Genomic DNA, 17,420 nt, shown 5'->3' on the forward strand with positions numbered 1-17,420 from the left:
GTGTCTTGGACTTTTCCGAACTGAATTCTGCAGGGATCCCCTACTGATCAGAGGAAGCTCTGCCCCCTGGCTCTCTCATTCCTTCCTCTGCCCCCCACAGCCGAGGCTCACCTATCTCCCCCTTGCCTGTGTCCTGGGCATTTCTGCTTCCTTGTGGCACAGTGGGAACAGTTTACCACTCTTGAGCACTGACAGGCAGCAGGAGTGTTCCTGGGACTTGGTTGGAGCAGGGTGGTGCCCATCACATGCTCTACTATCACCAAGGGGTCTGTCAAGGCCATCAAAATGGGCAGGAGGACTGGTTCTCCCTCATGGCTATGATGTGCACCACTGGAGCTGGCCTTTATGCTGTGTGAATTCTTGTGCAATTCTTTCCTAGAAAACGTGACATACAGTCCAGCCTCATCAGATTTTCCATGCCCTGGTGGTGGCAGCATTGGTCCACTTCCATGGAGTGTCCAACCTTCAAGAATAATGACCGAGAAGGCCCTTTCCCTGAGCCTTTTCCCCTGTGAGGTAGAGGAGGAACTTCCCAATTGCTTTTCAAAATAACTTCTAGGGCTGGGTGCAGTGGCTGTGATCCTAGCATTTGGGAGGCCGAGGTGGGTGGATTGCTAGAGCTCAGGAGTTTGAGACCAGCCTGAGACCCCATCTCTAAAAACAGCTTAGCATTGCGGTAGACGCCTGTAGTCCCAGCTACGCAGTCAAGAGGCTGAGGCAAGAGGATCTCTTGAGCCCAGGAGTTTGAGGTTGCTGTGAGCCAAGGGCAACAAAGTGAGACGCTGTCTCAAAATAATTAATTAATTAATTAAAATAACTTCTTTGCTGAAGTGAGAGGACACATCCAGTTGTCTGTTCTAGAAGAAACTTCTTAGAGTACTCGGCACCAGAAAGCTTCAGTCCACTTCCACACCCACTGGGCAACAGATTTTCCATTTCCATTTCCCTTAGCCACCTCCTTCCTCAGAAACCCCCCTGCTTGACAAAGCAACCACCAGCACTTCAGAGATAGTACTTTGAAGCTCATGTTGAGATTATACCCCCTCCTCTAACCATTTTGGGAAAAATCTATGACTGGGACTATTTAGAAATGCCATTTTTTTTTTTTTTCTGTAAGAAAATGTCCTGGCCAGGCAAGGTGGCTCGCACCTATAATCCTAATACTCTGGGAGACAGAGGTGGGTGAATTGCCTGAGCTCACAAGTTCCAAACCAGCCTGAGCAAGAGCGAGACCCTGTCTCTACTAAAAAATAGAAAAACTGAGGCAAGAGGATCGCACAATACTCTACCGAGGGCAAAAGCTTGGGATTTTGTCTCGAAAGAAGGAAAAAAAAAAGAGGCTCGGCACTCGTAGCTCAGTGGTTAGGGTGCCAGCCACATACACCAGGGATGGTGGGTTGGAACCTAGCCAGGGCCAGCTAAACAACAATGACAACTATAACAAAAAAATAGCTAGGCGTTGTGGTGGGTGCCTGTAGTCCCAACTAGTAGGAGGCTGAGGCAAGAGAATCACTTAAGCCCAAAAGTTTGAAGTTGCTTTGAGCTGTGCTACCACGGCACTACCAAGGGTGACATAGTGAGACTGTCTCAAAAAAAAAAAAAAGGGTGGCAACTGTGGCTCAGTGAGTAGAGCACCGGCCCCATATACCGAGGGTGGTGGGTTCAAACCCAGCCCCGGCTGAACTACAACCAAAAAACAGCCGGGCGTTGTGGCGGGCACCTGTAGTCCCAGCTGCTCGGGAGGCTGAGGCAGGAGAATCACGGAAGCCCAAGAGCTAGAGGTTGCTGTGAGTCCTATGACATCATGGCACTCTACTGAAGGCAGTAATGTGAGACTCTGTCTCTACAAAAAAAAATTAAAAAATAAGAAAAGAAAATGTCCATCCCTTACCCTTCTCCTTACTTTGTTACCTACTTTATAACAGGCCATCCATTTGGGCAGCACAATTTTTTTTTTTTTTTTTTTTTTGAGACAGAGTCTCACTCCGTCACCCTGAGTTGAGTGATGCCGTGGCATCACACCAACAGCAAATCAAACTCCTAGGCTCAAGAGGTCCTCTTGTCTCAGCCTCCCAAGTAGCTGGGACTATAGGCACCTGTCTCCAGCCCAGCTAGATTTTCTACTTTTAGTAGAGATGGGGTCTCACTATTGTTTAGGCTAGTCTGGAACTCCTGAGCTCAGGCAATAATCCAGCTGCCTTGGCCTCCCATAGTGCTAGGATTAAGGGCATGAGCCACTACACCTGGCCGCATACTTTCAAAAACAATTATAACCTGGTCCAATCTTTCTAGGGCCTGGATCTGTTTACACAGCAAGAAAAATAAAGCCACCAACGTTTCCATAACCTAGCTGATCATGGAAGTGTGTCTCGGCTTTAAATAACTTGAAATTTAATTTTTTTCTTGGCAGAAGAATGGAAAATTAAAATGGGGGAAAAGTAGCTGGGAGTTGTGGCGGGCGCCTATAATCCCAGCTACTCGGAAGGCTGAGGCAAGAGAATTTCCTAAGCCCAAGAGTTGGAGGTTGCTGTGAGCTGTTGACACTATAGCACTCTACAGAGGGTGACAAAGTGAAACTCTTGTCTCTTTAAAAATAAAAAGACAAAAGCCTGACTGTGAACTTAAATAAGTCTCAAATGCTAACTGCCAGAATACAGAAAATATGAGGAACAGAGAAACAAGTGAAGGATACCACAAAGATGTAATCAGCAAAACCCAGAATATGAGACAAATGACTCACTTTATGCAAAAGTGCAATGACAACTCTGGGAAGCTGAGGCGGGCGGATGCCTGAGCTCATGAGTTCGAGACCACCCTGAGCAAGAGAAAGACCCCATCTCTAAAAATAGCTGGGCATTGTGGCTGGTGCCTGTAGTCCCAGTTACTTGGGAGACTTAGGCAAGAGAATCACTTGAGCCCAAGAGTCTGAGGTTCCTGTGAGCTATGACACCACGGCACTCTACCAGGATGAGACAAAGTGAGACTCTGTCGCAAAAAAAAAAAGTGCAGTGATAGTGAAATTCCATCTCTACAAAAAAATTTTCTAAAAATTAGAACACAGGGTGGCGCCTGTGGCTCAAGGGGTAGAGTGCCAGTCCCATATGCCGGAGGTGGCGGGTTCAAACCCAGCCCCGGCCAAAAACCAAAAAAAAAAATAAAAAATAAAAAAATAAAAATAAAAATTAGAACACACCTATAGTCTCAGCTACTCAGGAGATTGAAATGGGAGGATCACTTAAGCCCAGAGTTTGAGGTTGCAGTGAGCTATGATCACACCACTGTACTCTAGTCTGGGTGACAGAGCAAGACCCTATTTCTTTTTTATTTTTTTTGTAGAGACAGTCTCTCACTTTATGGCCCTCGGTAGAGAGCCTCACACAGCTCACAGCAACCTCCAACTCCTGGGCTTAAGCGATTCTCTTGCCTCAGCCTCCCGAGTAGCTGGGACTAGTAGGCGCCCACCACAAAGCCCGGGTATTTTTTGGTTGCAGTTTGGCCAGGACTGGGCCTGAACCCGTAACCCTCGGTATATGGGGCTGGCGCCCTACCAACTGAGCTACAGGCGCCACCCCAAGACCCTATTTCTTTTTTTTTTTTTTTTATTGTTGGGGATTCATTGAGGGTACAATAAGCCAGGTTACACTGATTGCAATTGTTAGGTAAAGTCCCTCTTGCAATCATGTCTTGCCCCCATCCCAAGACCCTATTTCTAAAAAGGAAAAAACCCATCTTTATAAAGCAACTTTCAATAAAATTTAGGAAATCTAAATATGGAATGAGTATTAAGAAAATAACTGGGCTCAGCACCTATGGCTCAAGCCGCTAAGGTGCCAGCCACATACACCTGAGCTGGCGGGTTTGAATCCAGCCCAGGCCACCAAACAACAATGACGGCTGCAACCAAAAAATAGCTGGGCATTGTCCTGGCTTCAAACTATCCTGCTGCCACAGCCTCCCAAAGTCCTGGGATTGATTACAGGCATGATCACATACCTGGCTGGCACTATCATCTGTCTTAATTGTGGAGGTGGTCACATATTGTGTACATTTGTCAAGACACATGCCATTCTGTACACCTCAGAAGTTTGAGTTATACATTTCAGAAGAAATGAAAGCATACGTCCATACAGAGACCCACACACAGAGGGGTCTAGCAGCTTAATTTGTAATGGTCAAAAACTGGGTGAATGGACAAACTTCAGCACATCCACACAGTGTAACACCACTCAGCAAGGACAGAGGTGAGCCACTTCCATACACAAAGCATGTGGATCAATCTTAGAACATATAACTATGCTGAGAGGAAAAGGCCAGACAAAAGGACTCACAGTGTATGGTTTCATTTCTAGGAAGCTCCATACAATGTAAGCCTTTGAATAGTGACAGACAGTAGGTCAAAGACAAAGGAAGTGGGGTGGCAGGGCCAGGAGGGTAGAGAGCTTACTTCTGGGGATGGTGGATCTTGATATCCCTGTTCCTTAATTAAGAGATGGGGTCTTGCTGTGTTGTCCAGGCTGGAGTGCAGTGGTGTGACTGTAGCCCATTGTAACCTTGATCTTTTGGAATTAAGTGATCTTCCCACCTTGGCCTTCCAAACAGCTGGAATTATAAGTGTCTGTGACTGCACCCAGCATGTTTATTATTTTGATTTAATGATGGTTTCAGAGATACACATATGTGGCAAAATCTATCATATTACATAATTTATCCTCATTATTTATAAATATTTATAAATTTAGCCAGGTGAAGTGGCCCTCGGTAGAGTGCGGTGGCGTCACACGGCTCACAGCAACCTCCAACTCCTGGGCTCAAGCGATTCTCTTGCCTCAGCCTCCCGAGTAGCTGGGACTACAGGCGCCGCCACAACGCCCAGCTATTTTTTGGTTGCAGTTTGGCCGGGGCCGGGTTTGAACCCGCCGCCCTCGGTATACGGGGCCGGCGCCTTACCGACTGAGCCACAGGCACCGCCCCGTGGCTCACACTTGTAATCCTGGCACTCTGGGAGGCCAAGGCAGGTGGATTGCTTGCGCTCATGAGTTTGAGACCAGCCTGAGCAGAAAGTGAGATCCCATCTCTACTAAAAATAGAAAAACTGAGCCAAGACGATTGCTTGAACCCAAGAGTTGGAGATTGCTGTGAGCTATGACACTACACCACTCTACCTAGGGGTGACAGCTTGAGACTCTGTCTCAAAAGAAATTATAAATTTATATTTCTAAACTTATTTATAAATAACTTCATATATTCCATGAAATGTATAATTGTACCATAATTTCTTTTTTTTAATAAAAAAATTGTATTTACTTACAAGTATTCAGGATGTCAACAAAACAGCTGCAACTTTTTTTTTTTTGCAATTATTTTGGTCTGGGGCCAGGTTTTGAACCCACCACCTGCAGTATATGGGGCCGGCACCCTACTCCTTGAGCCACAGGTGCCGCGCAGCTGCAACTTTTTTTGTTGCATTTACAGAGTGGTATTCAGTTAACAGAACAATCATTTTGTATAAGCTGCATCAGAGACAACTGAAGATGAATAACTACCACCCCCATATGTAACTAATTTGTGCTGTGCACCAACAAGAACCTGCTTTACATTTCCATGCCAATTTACAACCCCCAGACTGTACCAGGCAAGGTTAGTGGCTGGTGAAAATACCACCAGGACAGGGCTATCTAAAGACATTTTCGGTAGTGTGTTAACTATACAAAAAAAGACTCTGTACAGTATAAAAACAAATCTTACACAGCCTTACATTTCAATTTTTTTCTTTAAAAGGAGTGAGTTGTGTACGGAGGGGTTAAGACAAGAAAAAAAACTGCACTAGAACCAACTTATTCATCATCATCTCCATTTTCCTCCTTCTCTTCATCTTCCTCATCTTCATCTTCCCCAGCCTCTTCATCTTCCTCCTCTTCCTTCTTTTTCTTGCTTTTTTCAGCCTTGTCGACTCCCTTTTTCGCTGCATCAGGCTTTCCTTCAGCTCTGTATGCAGCAATATCCTTTTCATATTTTTCCTTCAGCTTTACGGCCTTCTTTTCATCAGGCTACTTGTCATCCCCAGCAGTGTTATTCCACATCTTTCCCAGCTTCTTTGCAACATCACCAATGGATAGGCCAGGATGTTCTCCTTTGATTTTTGGGCGATAATCAGAACAGAACAAGAAAAAGGCTGAAGGAGGCCTCTTGGGTGCATTGGGATCCTTGAACTTCTTTTTTGTTTCCCCTAAAGGAGGGATATAGGTTTTCTTTTTTTTTTTTTTTTTTTGTAGAGACAGAGTCTCACTTTATGGCCCTCGGTAGAGTGCCATAGCGTCACACAGCTCACAGCAACCTCCAACTCCTGGGCTCAAGCGATTCTCTTGCCTCAGCCTCCCGAGCAGCTGGGACTACAGGCGCCCGCCACAATGCCCAGCTATTTTTTGGTTACAGTTTGGCCGAGGCCGGGCTTGAACCCGCCACCCTCGGTATATGGGGCCGGTGCCCTACCGACGGAGCCACAGGTGCTGCCCGGGATATAGGTTTTCATTTCTCTTTCATAACGGGCCTTGTCCGCCTCTGTCGTATCTTCAAATTTTCCTTTCTCTTTAGCAGACATGGTCTTTCCACCTCTCTGAGCACTTCTTAGAAAACTCTGAGAAGTTGACTGAAGCATCTGGGTGCTTCTTCTTGTGCTCCTCCCGACAAGTTTGCATAGGATGACATTTTGCCTCTCGGCTTCTTAGGATCTCCTTTGCCCACGTTTAGTTATTCTTCCTCAGCGAGGCACAGAGTCGCCCAGTGCCCATCCGGCTCTCACTCGCCCTGGTGCCCTGTACCATAATTTCTTTAACCACTTCACCACTGGTATCTCATTTGTCTGCAGTGCTTTACCATCGTAAACAATGCCACACCAAACATCGTTGCCCATCTGTCTTTCCTCACTTGTGTGACGTTTTTCTAGTATACAGTGAAATTGCTGCATCAGAGGGCACATGCATTTTTCATTTTTATGGAAACCACCAAATGCCCTCGAGAAACACTGCGGCAATGAACACCTTCCCAAGGCTGGGGACAGGCTTGCTCCCTTCACCCCAGACAACGGGAAGTATCAGCAAGCTTTCCTGTCAGACTCAAGTCTTGATTACCCATCAGACTATCTGTACCACAATAAGACATGGTTAAAGATCATATCTGAGTCTAGGGGAAGAAGGAAAAATTAGATCAAAAAAAAAATCTTCCACATCTTTAGAAATCATTAACCAAAGACAGTGGCTCATGCCTATAATCCTAGCACTCTGAGAGGCTGAGGCAGGTGGATCGCTTGAGCTCAGGAGGTCAAGACCAGTCTGAGCAAGAGTGAGACCCCGTCTTTAAAAATAGCTGGGCATTGTGGTGGGTATCTGTAGTCCCAGCTACTTGGAAGGCTGAAGCAAGAGGATCACTTCAGCCAAAGACTTTGAGGTTGCCATGAGCTGTGACACCATGGCACTCTACTCAGGGTTATAGAATGAGACTCTATCTCATTCAACAACAACAATAACAATAACAAACCTTTCAGAAAATTCTTTAGCAGTGCTTCAAAGCCTTCTTCTCCTCTGACATTCATTCAGGAACCCCCAGAAGACTGCTGGGGAACGCATCCTTAGAAAAGTCAGGAGAGGAGAAACCACCCCAAATGGCCCATATTAGAGCTGCCCAAACCGACCTTCACAACATATGGTGTTGGGTGCTCAACAGGTGCAGAATGAGACTTCAGCAAAGGGACAAGGCATGACCTTCTGAGTCCAGAGGGAAGACATCAGTTTCCTTACCCCAGAGCACACGAGATGCTTTTCCAGCCCAGTCACACACACACACACAAACACACATACAAAATCTGCCTGTTCCAATGGCCCCAACGTTGGAAAAAGTGTCCCCTCTCAAACTGATGAAGAAGACTAGAGCTTGCACAGGATTTGGAATTATGCAAAAAAAATAGGTTCAAATTCCAGCTTTATGGCTGATTTCACTGAGGAACATGAGACAGGTCACATGAGATTGACCTCAGTTTTCTCAATTGCAAAATGGAAATGACAATTCTGAACTCCTATGGTTGGTTCACCATGAGAAACAGTCAGGAGAGTGCTGTGCTAAAGACTCAGGCTAGGGACCTGGAGTTAGGAAGACCTGACTCAGAACTCTAGCTCTGACACTCTGATGCTTAGTAACTCAGGGGTCTCAGGCAAATCTGCTTTCCTCCTCTGTAGATGAACACATTGACCCTTTCGTGGGGATTTTGAGATGATTTATAAAGTATCTAACATGGAGTCGGGCTGTGTTATTATATTTTTATTTTTTTGTTTTCTGTTTGAGGCAGAGTCTCAGTAGGTTGCCCTTGGTAGAGCATCATGACGTCAAGCTCACAGCAACCTCAAACTCTTAGGCTCAAGCGATTCTCTTGCCTCAGCCTCCCAAGTAGCTGGGAAGCTGAGACAAGAGAAATAGGCTCAACACTGGGCTATATTTTTGGTTGTAGTTGTCACTGTTTGGGCCGGGCTCAAACTGGCCAGCCTCGATGTATGTGGCTGGCACTCTACTCACTGAGCCACAGGTGCCAAGCCTATACATATACATATTTTTTTTTTATTTTTTATTTTTTGTAGAGACAGAGACCCACTTTATGACCCTCGGTAGAGTGCCGTGGCGCCACACAGCTCACAGCAACCTCCAACTCCTGGGCTCAAGTGATTCTCCTGCCTCAGCCTCCTGAGCAGCTGGAACCACAGGCGCCTGCCACAACGCCCGGCTATTTTTTTGTTGTAGTTTGGTCGGGGCGGGTTTGAACCCACCACCCTCGGTACATGGGGCCGGCACCCTACTCACTGAGCCACAGGCACTGCCCTATATTTTTATTTTTTAAATGACTCAGTATATGGGTCAGACATGGTGGCTCATGCCTGTAATCCTAGCACTCTAGGAGGCCGAGGTGGGCAGATTGCTTGAGCTCAGGAGTTCGAGACCAGCCTGAGCAAGAGTGAGATCCCCATCTATAAAAAACAGCCAGGTGTTGTGGTGGGCACCTGTAGTCCCAGCTACTCAGGAGGCTGAGGCAAGAGAATCACTTGAGCCCAAGAGTTTGAGGTTGCTGTGAGCGATGACACCACGGCACTCTACCCCAGGGTGACTGAGTGAGATTCAGTCTCAAAAAAAAACTCTAAAATGGAAATTACTGCTTTTATTATAGACACCTGTTTAAAAGGGCTGAGATTAACTTCCACCAATTTGAGAACAAATTCCAATTGCCTGATATGCAGAAAAGAAATGGGTATTCCCTCAACATTCTAAATTCTGTTGTTATGACAAGGCAATTATTGGCTGGGTGGTGGGGATGGAGGTTCAAGATACCTTACAGAGATGTAAATAAAACCCTGGACTAAGACCTTGTTAGCATGTATAAATGGCTAGAGTTGAGGTCCCTACCCTCCCTACCCACGTAACTGTGCAGCCCAAATGTACCGCCCGGGCAGACGTGACTGGTTCCCATACCAGGTAAACTGGGTTTCGGTTCTTGTCCATCGCAGGGATGCCAGTGAGGACCTCGGCTAACACCTGGAGTAGAGAGAAGATGGAGTTAGCTCGGTTCAGACTTTCATGCAAAAGGTCAGGCAGGAGATTCTAGCCAACAGAGAAGCTGCTTCTCAGTTATAAAGTCTGAGCTCCAGGCCTGGCTCTGCCATTTGCCAACAAAGACACTTGCCCAAAATCCAGGACATGTGACTATCCCTAACCCCTTCCTCCAACTAAAGATGCCACCCAGCTGCTAGTGGAATTAACAGCAAGGCAAGGAAGATGGAATTCAAAAACGCGTGTATATATTCTATTACCCTAAGATTTTTATACACACACACATATAAGTATATATATATACTCAGTATTTTTAAAAGATTGTTCCACTTAAAAATACATCAGGAATGGCAAGCAGGCGATGTTGTTAATCTCAGGGAAAAAAGGAATCCACATGCCAGTAGAAAGTCTCAGAAACATCTGTAGCATGTTTCATCCACAGGACTTTATTAATATTATTTATTCATGGGCTCAGCACCTGTGGCTCAAGCAGCTAAGGCGCCAGTCACATACACCTGAGCTGGTGGGTTCGAATCCAGCCCAGGCCCACCAAACAATGATGGCTGCAACCAAAAAATAGGCAGGCATTGTGGTGGGCACCTGTAGTCCCAGCTACTTGGGAGGCAGAGGCAGGAGAATCACTTGAGCCCAAGAGTTGGAGGCTGCTGTGAGCTGTGACACCACAGCACTCTACCCAGAGCTTGAGGCTCTGTCTCAAAAAAAAAAAAAAAAAATTATTTAAATTCACGAATGCAATGATTTTCAACTGGTGTGCCATGAGAGGATCTTAGGTGTGCTACAGAAAAATTTTTAAATCCTTAATTAATTTATTATTAAATTTATTATTAATTAATCATTATTAAATTATTTTAGAAAGAAGGTCAAAGCACGGTAAATATACTCTTTCTTTGAATCTTTTTTTGAAAAAGAGTCTCACTTTGTCACCCTTGGCAGACTGCCGTGGCATCATAGCTCACAGCAACCTCAAACTCTTGGGCTCAAGCAGTTCTCTTCCCTTAGTCTCCCGAGCAGCTGGGACTACAGGCACCCACTACCACGCTCAGCTATTTTTAGAGACGAGCAAGGTCTCACTCTGGCTCAGGCTGGTCTTGAACCTGTGAGCTCAGGCGATCCTCCCACCTTGGCCTCCCCAGTGCTGGGATTACAATCATGCCTAGCCCTTAGTCTTTTTTTTTTTTTTGATCAGCATAATTTAAGTATGCCATGGAAGTTTCACTACAGGTTCAAGAGTGCCATGAGATTAAAAAAAAAAAAAAAAAAAGATTAGGCTTGGTGCCCGTAGCTCAAGCAGCTAAGGCACCAGCCACATACACCAGAGCTGGAGGGTTGGAATCCAGCCCGGGCCTGCCAAATAATGACAACCACACCAAAAAATAGCCAGGCGTTATGGCGGGTGCCTACACTCCCAGCTACTCGGGAGGCTGAGACAAGAGAATCGCTTAAGTCCAGGAGTTGGAGGTTGCTGTGAGCTGTGATGCCACGGTACTCTACCCAGGGCAACAGTTCGAGGCTCTGTCTCAAAAAAAAGCCTGAAAAACACTGCATTTGTGCAACCACTCACAAAAGAAGCACACAGCTCTGTACCCAGAAAGCCACCACAGAATCGACAAACCTGCTGTGAACAGGAATTCTCAGCAGAGATATATAGCATGGGGGTTGAGGGCTCTACAGTCAGACTGACCTGGATTCAAAAATCTGACTTTCCTCCTTAGATACTCAGGTGATCTTTGGGCAAGTAACTAAAATCTAAACCTCAGTGTCCTCATCTGTTAAATAGACAGCTAGCAACTGTGAATATTTAAGGAGTGACTAACCCACCCTTAGTGTCAAATCCCTCTCCACAGCCTCTCCTAACATTTACTGCCAAGAATCCCTCCAAACATGGAGGAAGCAAAGGATGGGGCTTTGAGAGGACCCAAGCCTCCAGGGCTAATAACAGACTGGCAGTGGCCAAGAGGGGGCAGCAGAGGGCACTCCTGCAGGGAGTGGAACAGGTGCCAATTGAGAAGGGACTCCTGCCCCTGCCAGGAAGGGAGAGGACAGAGCAGACAACAAACATATCCTCCGGGCTCAGTATCCTTAGCTCAGTGGTTACAGCGCTGCCCACATGCACCGAGGTTGGCGGTTCAAATCCGGCCGGGGCCAGCTACACAACAATGACAATTGCGGGGGGAAAAAAAAAAAAGTTGCCAGGCCTTGTGGCGGGCACCTATAGTCCCAGCTACTTGGGAGGCTGAGGCAAGAGAATCGCTTAAGCCCAAGCGTTTGAGGTTGCTGTGAGCTGCAACTACTGAGGGCGATATAGGGAGACTGTCTCAAAAAAAGAAAAAAAAGAAATCCTCTGCCTCTTCCACATGGCCGGCTCTGTGCCAGGCCCCTCAAAAGTCATTTAATGCTCCCCAAAAAGGGAACAGAAGTTCAAAATTATTAATCAGTGGCAGGGCTGAGAAAATGGGTGGGAGAACCAGTCAGTACTCAATGAATGAGGAAGTCAAGTGTGACACCAAGAGCTAAGTTAGGTCAAGAGTAAACAGAGATCCAGAGTAAGGGCGTGAATGCAGGAATAATAACAGCCCTGATAATAATAAAGTTCTTGGTATGTGCAGGGTACTGTGCTAGGCAGTTTATATATATTATCCCATTAACCTCCTCATATATCATTACCTTCATTTTACAGAAGATATAACCAAGGCTCACAGATAGAGAGCTGTGTGCCATAGGTCAGACAGCTGGAAGTCACAGCTGGGGCCAGGCTACAGTGCCTAGCGGCCTAGGAGGTCAGTCTGCTGGTTCTTAGGGCAGCAGGAGCTGAGGCTCACCCCGCTGAGCTTTACTAAGCAACTCAAAGTAAGGCTGAGGGAGGCCAGGAGAGTTGGAAAGGCTGCAAGACTCAGGGGAGCAGAATTTGGCCTTTGAACAGAGGGCAGAAGGCAGCTCTGGACCAGGGCTCTAGTGGCAGAGGGGGACAGACAGGATATTACAGTCAGAGAGAAGATGTGCAGAGTTCCAGGCCAGAGAGAGGGCAAGAACTGAGCTGCAGGTGTTAGCACTTGGCTGAGTTCAACAAGACTGTCACTTTTCTCAGCCAGCATTTTCCATGTTGAGTTCCTTGGAACACTAAGAGGAACAGATAACAAGCTCTCATAGTGAATAACTTTGGAAAACACTGCTTGCCCCTCTCTGGAGAATTCACAATTACCAGATTAAAGGTTCACTACCATATTAAAGGTCAAATTAATCTTGTGGTAAAGAAGCCTGCTCAACTGCTTCACCCAGTATTTCCTAAATCTATTTGGCCACTGATCCCTTTTAACACATCGGTTCAACAGGGACCCAAAAGGACTGGTCTTCTACAGAAATACACTTTGGAGAATGCTACACTCAGACTACAAGCTCCTGGGGGTGGAACCGTGGTTTAGTTACATTCACATTCCAAAAGCCTAGCACAAAGTAATGCTAGGCAGGGACAGGATAGGTGGACAGATGCTGAATGGACAGGGGATGAAGAAGCCAGGACAGACAACTGGAGGGCTGGAGGGGATTGCAGAAGTCAGGAGGTGGTATTGGCACCCTATTAGAATCTGGACACTTTTGAGTGGCTTTACTTCAAGGATAGGCAAACATAGTAAAAAAAGTTCAGGCGACACAGTAAATCTTTTAGTCTTTGTGGGCCATATTTAGTCTCTCTCACATACTCTTTTGTTTGTCTAAGTACTATCCTTTATAAATGTAAAAACTATTCTTATCTCACAGGCCACACACATAGGCAGTGGATAGCCAGGCGTGGTGGTGGCACCTGGAGTCCCAGCTACCTGGGAGACTGAGGCAAGAGAATCACTTGAGCCCAAGAGTTTGAGGTCGCTGTGAGCTGTGACACCACAGCACTCTACGCAGGGAAACAGCTTGAGACTCTGTCTCAAAAAAAAAAAAAAGAAACTAAAAAAAGGGCAGCGCCTGTGGCTTAAAGGAGTAGGGTGCCGGCCCCATATGCCTGAGGTGGTGGGTTCAAACCCAGCCCTGGCCAAAAAAAATGGCTCAGCACCTGTAGCTCAGTGAGTAGGGCGCTGGCCACATACACTAAGGCTGGCAGGTTCGAGCCCAGCCCGGGCCTGCTAAACAACAATGACAACTGTGACCAAAAAAAAAAAATAGCCAGGCATTATGGTGGATGCCTGTAGTCCCAGCTACTCGGGAGGCTGAGGCAAGAGAATCACTTAAGCCCAAGAGTTTGAGGTTGCTGTGAGCTGTGACATCATCGCACTCTACCGAGAATGACATAGTGAGACTCTGTCTAAAAAAAAAAAAAAAAAAAGGCGGTGCCTGTGGCTCAAAGGGATAGGGCGCCAGTCCCATATGCTGGAGGTGGTAGGTTCAAACTCAGCCTCTGCCAAAAACCACAAAAAAAATAAAATAAAATAAATAGGCAGCGGGCCCTGTCTGGCCGTGGGCCACAGCGTGACAGGCTCGCTGCACTTTGATGGAACATGTATATGTACCTCTACCACAACCTACACTTACGAAGAGCCGCAGGAAAGACACAGGGGCACGTGCCCAAGTCTACGTAGGAAGCTCTTACTATGCCATAGCTGAAGATGTCCACCCGCTTTGTCAGCTGCCCCACCCTGATGAAATCTTCTGGAAGATATGCAGCTGATGCCTGGAAAGGGTGGGTCTTCATCATGGTGTATTTTGACTTTTTGTTGACAGGACACAGGTGAGTCATTGGGTGAGCCAGCTTGGGAACAAAATTTTGGTCCAATAAGACATTGGAGCTGTGGAAAAGAAAGCAGAGAAAACCTTCTCATCTTCAGCTGGATAACAAGAGATTGCCATGGAGACCCTTTTGGGAAACAACTTAGCAGTGAGCAATTTAGCCCCTACAGGTTGAGGTCCCTGAAGACCCTTCACATGGGGTCTCAGAACCAGTCCCGACAGGGAAAGGAGGGCCCACTCCCTCTAGTAAAGGGGGATGGAGTTAAGATTGAGAATTCCTGCCCCCAGAATGTGGAGAAAGCGGTACAGCCTCCCTGATCCCCACAGATGTCAACCCCATCAACCTCCGTTCACTGAGCCCATAGGTTATGCTGGCCTGGATGACTCAAGCCTAAATGCCAGCATTGTTTGTGGCTGAACCTGTCTAGATTGTGGGGAATGAGAAAAGCAATAAAAATATCCTTTGACCCAGTCATCTAACTCATGGGAGTGAACTCTAAGAAAGTATTCTAGGGGCAGCGCCTGCAGCTCAAAGGAGTAGGGCACCGGCCCCATATGCCGGAGGTGGTGGGTTCAAACCCAGCCCCAGCCAAAAACTGCAAAATAAAAAAAAAAAGTACTCTAAAGGAAAATTTTAAAAGTGAACCACATGTATAAAAATATTCAGTATAAGGCAGCAGCTATGGCTCAAAGGAATGGGGCGCTGGCCCCATATACCAGAGGTGGCGGGTTCAAACCCAGCCCTGGCCAAAAACTGCAAAATAAAAAAAAAAAGTACTCTAAAGGAAAATTTTAAAAGTGAACCACATGTATAAAAATATTCAGTATAGGGCAGCAGCTATGGCTCAAAGGAATGGGGCGCTGGCCCCATATACCAGAGGTGGCGGGTTCAAACCCAGCCCTGGCCAAAAAAAATGCAAAAAAAAAAAAAAAATACATATATATATATATTCAGTATAGAACTAACCTCAAACAGGATTTTAAAAAGCAGACACAATTTCCAATATCCACTGTTAAGTAAATAATGGGCAAATCCCTTTAACGGCAGGCTACGAAGGCAAGTGGTACCATTGGTTGAGTTATGGAGTTATAGTCATTGTACCACTTGGTTGAGTTCATAGTAAAAACAAAGAAACCATCAACAAACAACCAAAAATAAAAACATGATGATGTGGGCGGCGCCTGTGGCTCAGTGAGTAGGGCGCCAGCCCCATATGCCGAGGGTGGCGGGTTCAAACCCAGCCCCGGCCAAACTGCAACCAAAAAATAGCCGGGCGTTGTGGCGGGCGCCTGTAGTCCCAGCTGCTCGGGAGGCTGAGGCAAGAGAATCGCGTAAGCCCAAGAGTTAAGAGGTTGCTGTGAGCCGTGTGACGCCACGGCACTCTACCCGAGGGCGGTACAGTGAGACTCTGTCTCTACAAAAAAAAAAAAAAAAAAAAAACATGATGATGTGCAAAGTAGGGAAATGTTTACAATATTTAAATGAAAGGAGGAAGGCTGGACATGGTGGCTAAGGCCTGCAATCCTAGCACTCTGGGAGGCTGAGGTGGATGCACTGTCTGAGCTCAAGAGTTCCAGACCAGCCTGAGCAAGAGCAAGACCCCCATCTCTAAAAACAGCCAGGCATTGTGGTGAGTGCCTGTACTCCCAGCTAGTTCAGAGGCTGTGGCCAGATCACTTGAGCCCAAGAGTTTGAGGCTGCTGTGAGCTATGACGCCATCGCACCCTACTGAGGGTGACTAAGTGAGACTCTGTTTCAAAAAGAATTTTTCAAATAAATGAAGGGGGGGAAAAAAAAACAGAGTAAAAATGGGTAATCCACAACAGTGCCACCTGAGAGCTGATTTGTGTGGGTGGAGAATGAAAAAGAAACCTAACAGAGGCCCTTTTGAGGAGACAGGTCAGTGAGACTTCTCACCTTTCTCGCTATGATAATTGTCAGTACAATTAAATAAAAATCAGAGGAAAGGGCCTCCCTGGGTCAAAAGGACAGAACTTTGAGGCGTTCTATGGTTCCAGGGCCACTTCTACCATATTTTCTGTGCTGTCCTGGAATCCTACCCCTCGCTGCCAGGCCCTAAACAGGGACCTCTCACCAGATGCAAGGCACTGGGGTGCTGGGGTGCAGGCCTAAGCTGCAGGAAGCCTCCCTGACAGATACGAACATCAGCAGATACACGAACAGGAGACAGGTCTCTGAGAAAGGTCTGAACAAGGAGTCAAAGTCCCAAGGAATCAGTGAACACGGCTCAAAGGGGGCCAGGACAGCTGCTAAGCGGACAGTGAAATGAGACAGAGTATGGAAGGATTGCTGGGAAAACGGCATCTTAGAAAGATGATGTGGGCTCGGCACCTATAGCTCAGCAGCTACGGCGCCAGCCACATACACCGAGGGTGGGGGGTTCGAACCCGGCCTGGGCCTGCCAAACAACAATGACAACTACAACCAAAAATAGCCGGGCGCCTGCTGTCCCAGCTACTTGGGAGGCTGAGGCAAGAGAATCGCTTAAGCCCAAGAGTTTGAGGTTGCTGTGAGCTATGATGGCACAGCACTCTACCCAGGGCACTAGCTTGAGATTCTGTCTCACAAAAAAAAAAAAAAAAAAAAGAAAGAAAGACGAGGTGGTGACAGGGGAGCAATTCATGCTGAGTGATTAGGAACAGAAGGAGGTTAAAGGAGCTACAGGGAAGGAGGAGAGAATTATGGACTTCTGGATGAGAAAGTTGGAAAGGGCTCTGAAACAAAATGAGGAATTTTGGTGAGAGTGACTTGGTTAACTAAGTATATACTTTTTCTATAAAATAGGATCACTATGGCCCAACACGGTGGCTCATACCTGTAATCCTAAAACTGAGAGGCCAAGCCAGCTGGATTGCTTAAACTTAGAAGTTTGAGAACAGCCTGAGCAAGAGTGAGACTCTGTCTCACTAAAAATAGAAAAACTAGCCAGGCGTTGATGTGGGTGTCTATAATCCCAGCTACTTGGGAGACGGAGGCAGCAGAATCACCTGAAGTGACTGAACCCAGAAGTTTGAGATAGCTGTGAGCTATAATACCATGGGACTCTAGTCTGTGAGCTATAATACCATGGGACACTGTT

At 46.6% G+C, this 17,420-nt stretch overlaps 1 protein-coding gene across 1 annotated transcript in view; it reads right to left on the reverse strand.

Moving 5' to 3' along the window:
• The window catches only part of IRAK2 (interleukin 1 receptor associated kinase 2), an 83,179-nt gene that overhangs the window by 8,521 nt on the left and 57,238 nt on the right, over positions 1–17,420 (reverse strand). Inside the window, exons 9-10 of the mRNA XM_053599272.1 lie at positions 14,183–14,378; positions 9,508–9,570 (exon numbers count right to left, since the gene is read on the reverse strand). Of these exons, the coding sequence (XP_053455247.1) occupies positions 9,508–9,570; positions 14,183–14,378 (259 nt within the window). The remainder of the gene's footprint in view (positions 1–9,507; positions 9,571–14,182; positions 14,379–17,420) is intronic.

The sequence above is a fragment of the Nycticebus coucang genome, chromosome 8 (genome assembly GCF_027406575.1).
Source record: "Nycticebus coucang isolate mNycCou1 chromosome 8, mNycCou1.pri, whole genome shotgun sequence".
Lineage (NCBI taxonomy): Eukaryota > Metazoa > Chordata > Mammalia > Primates > Lorisidae > Nycticebus > Nycticebus coucang.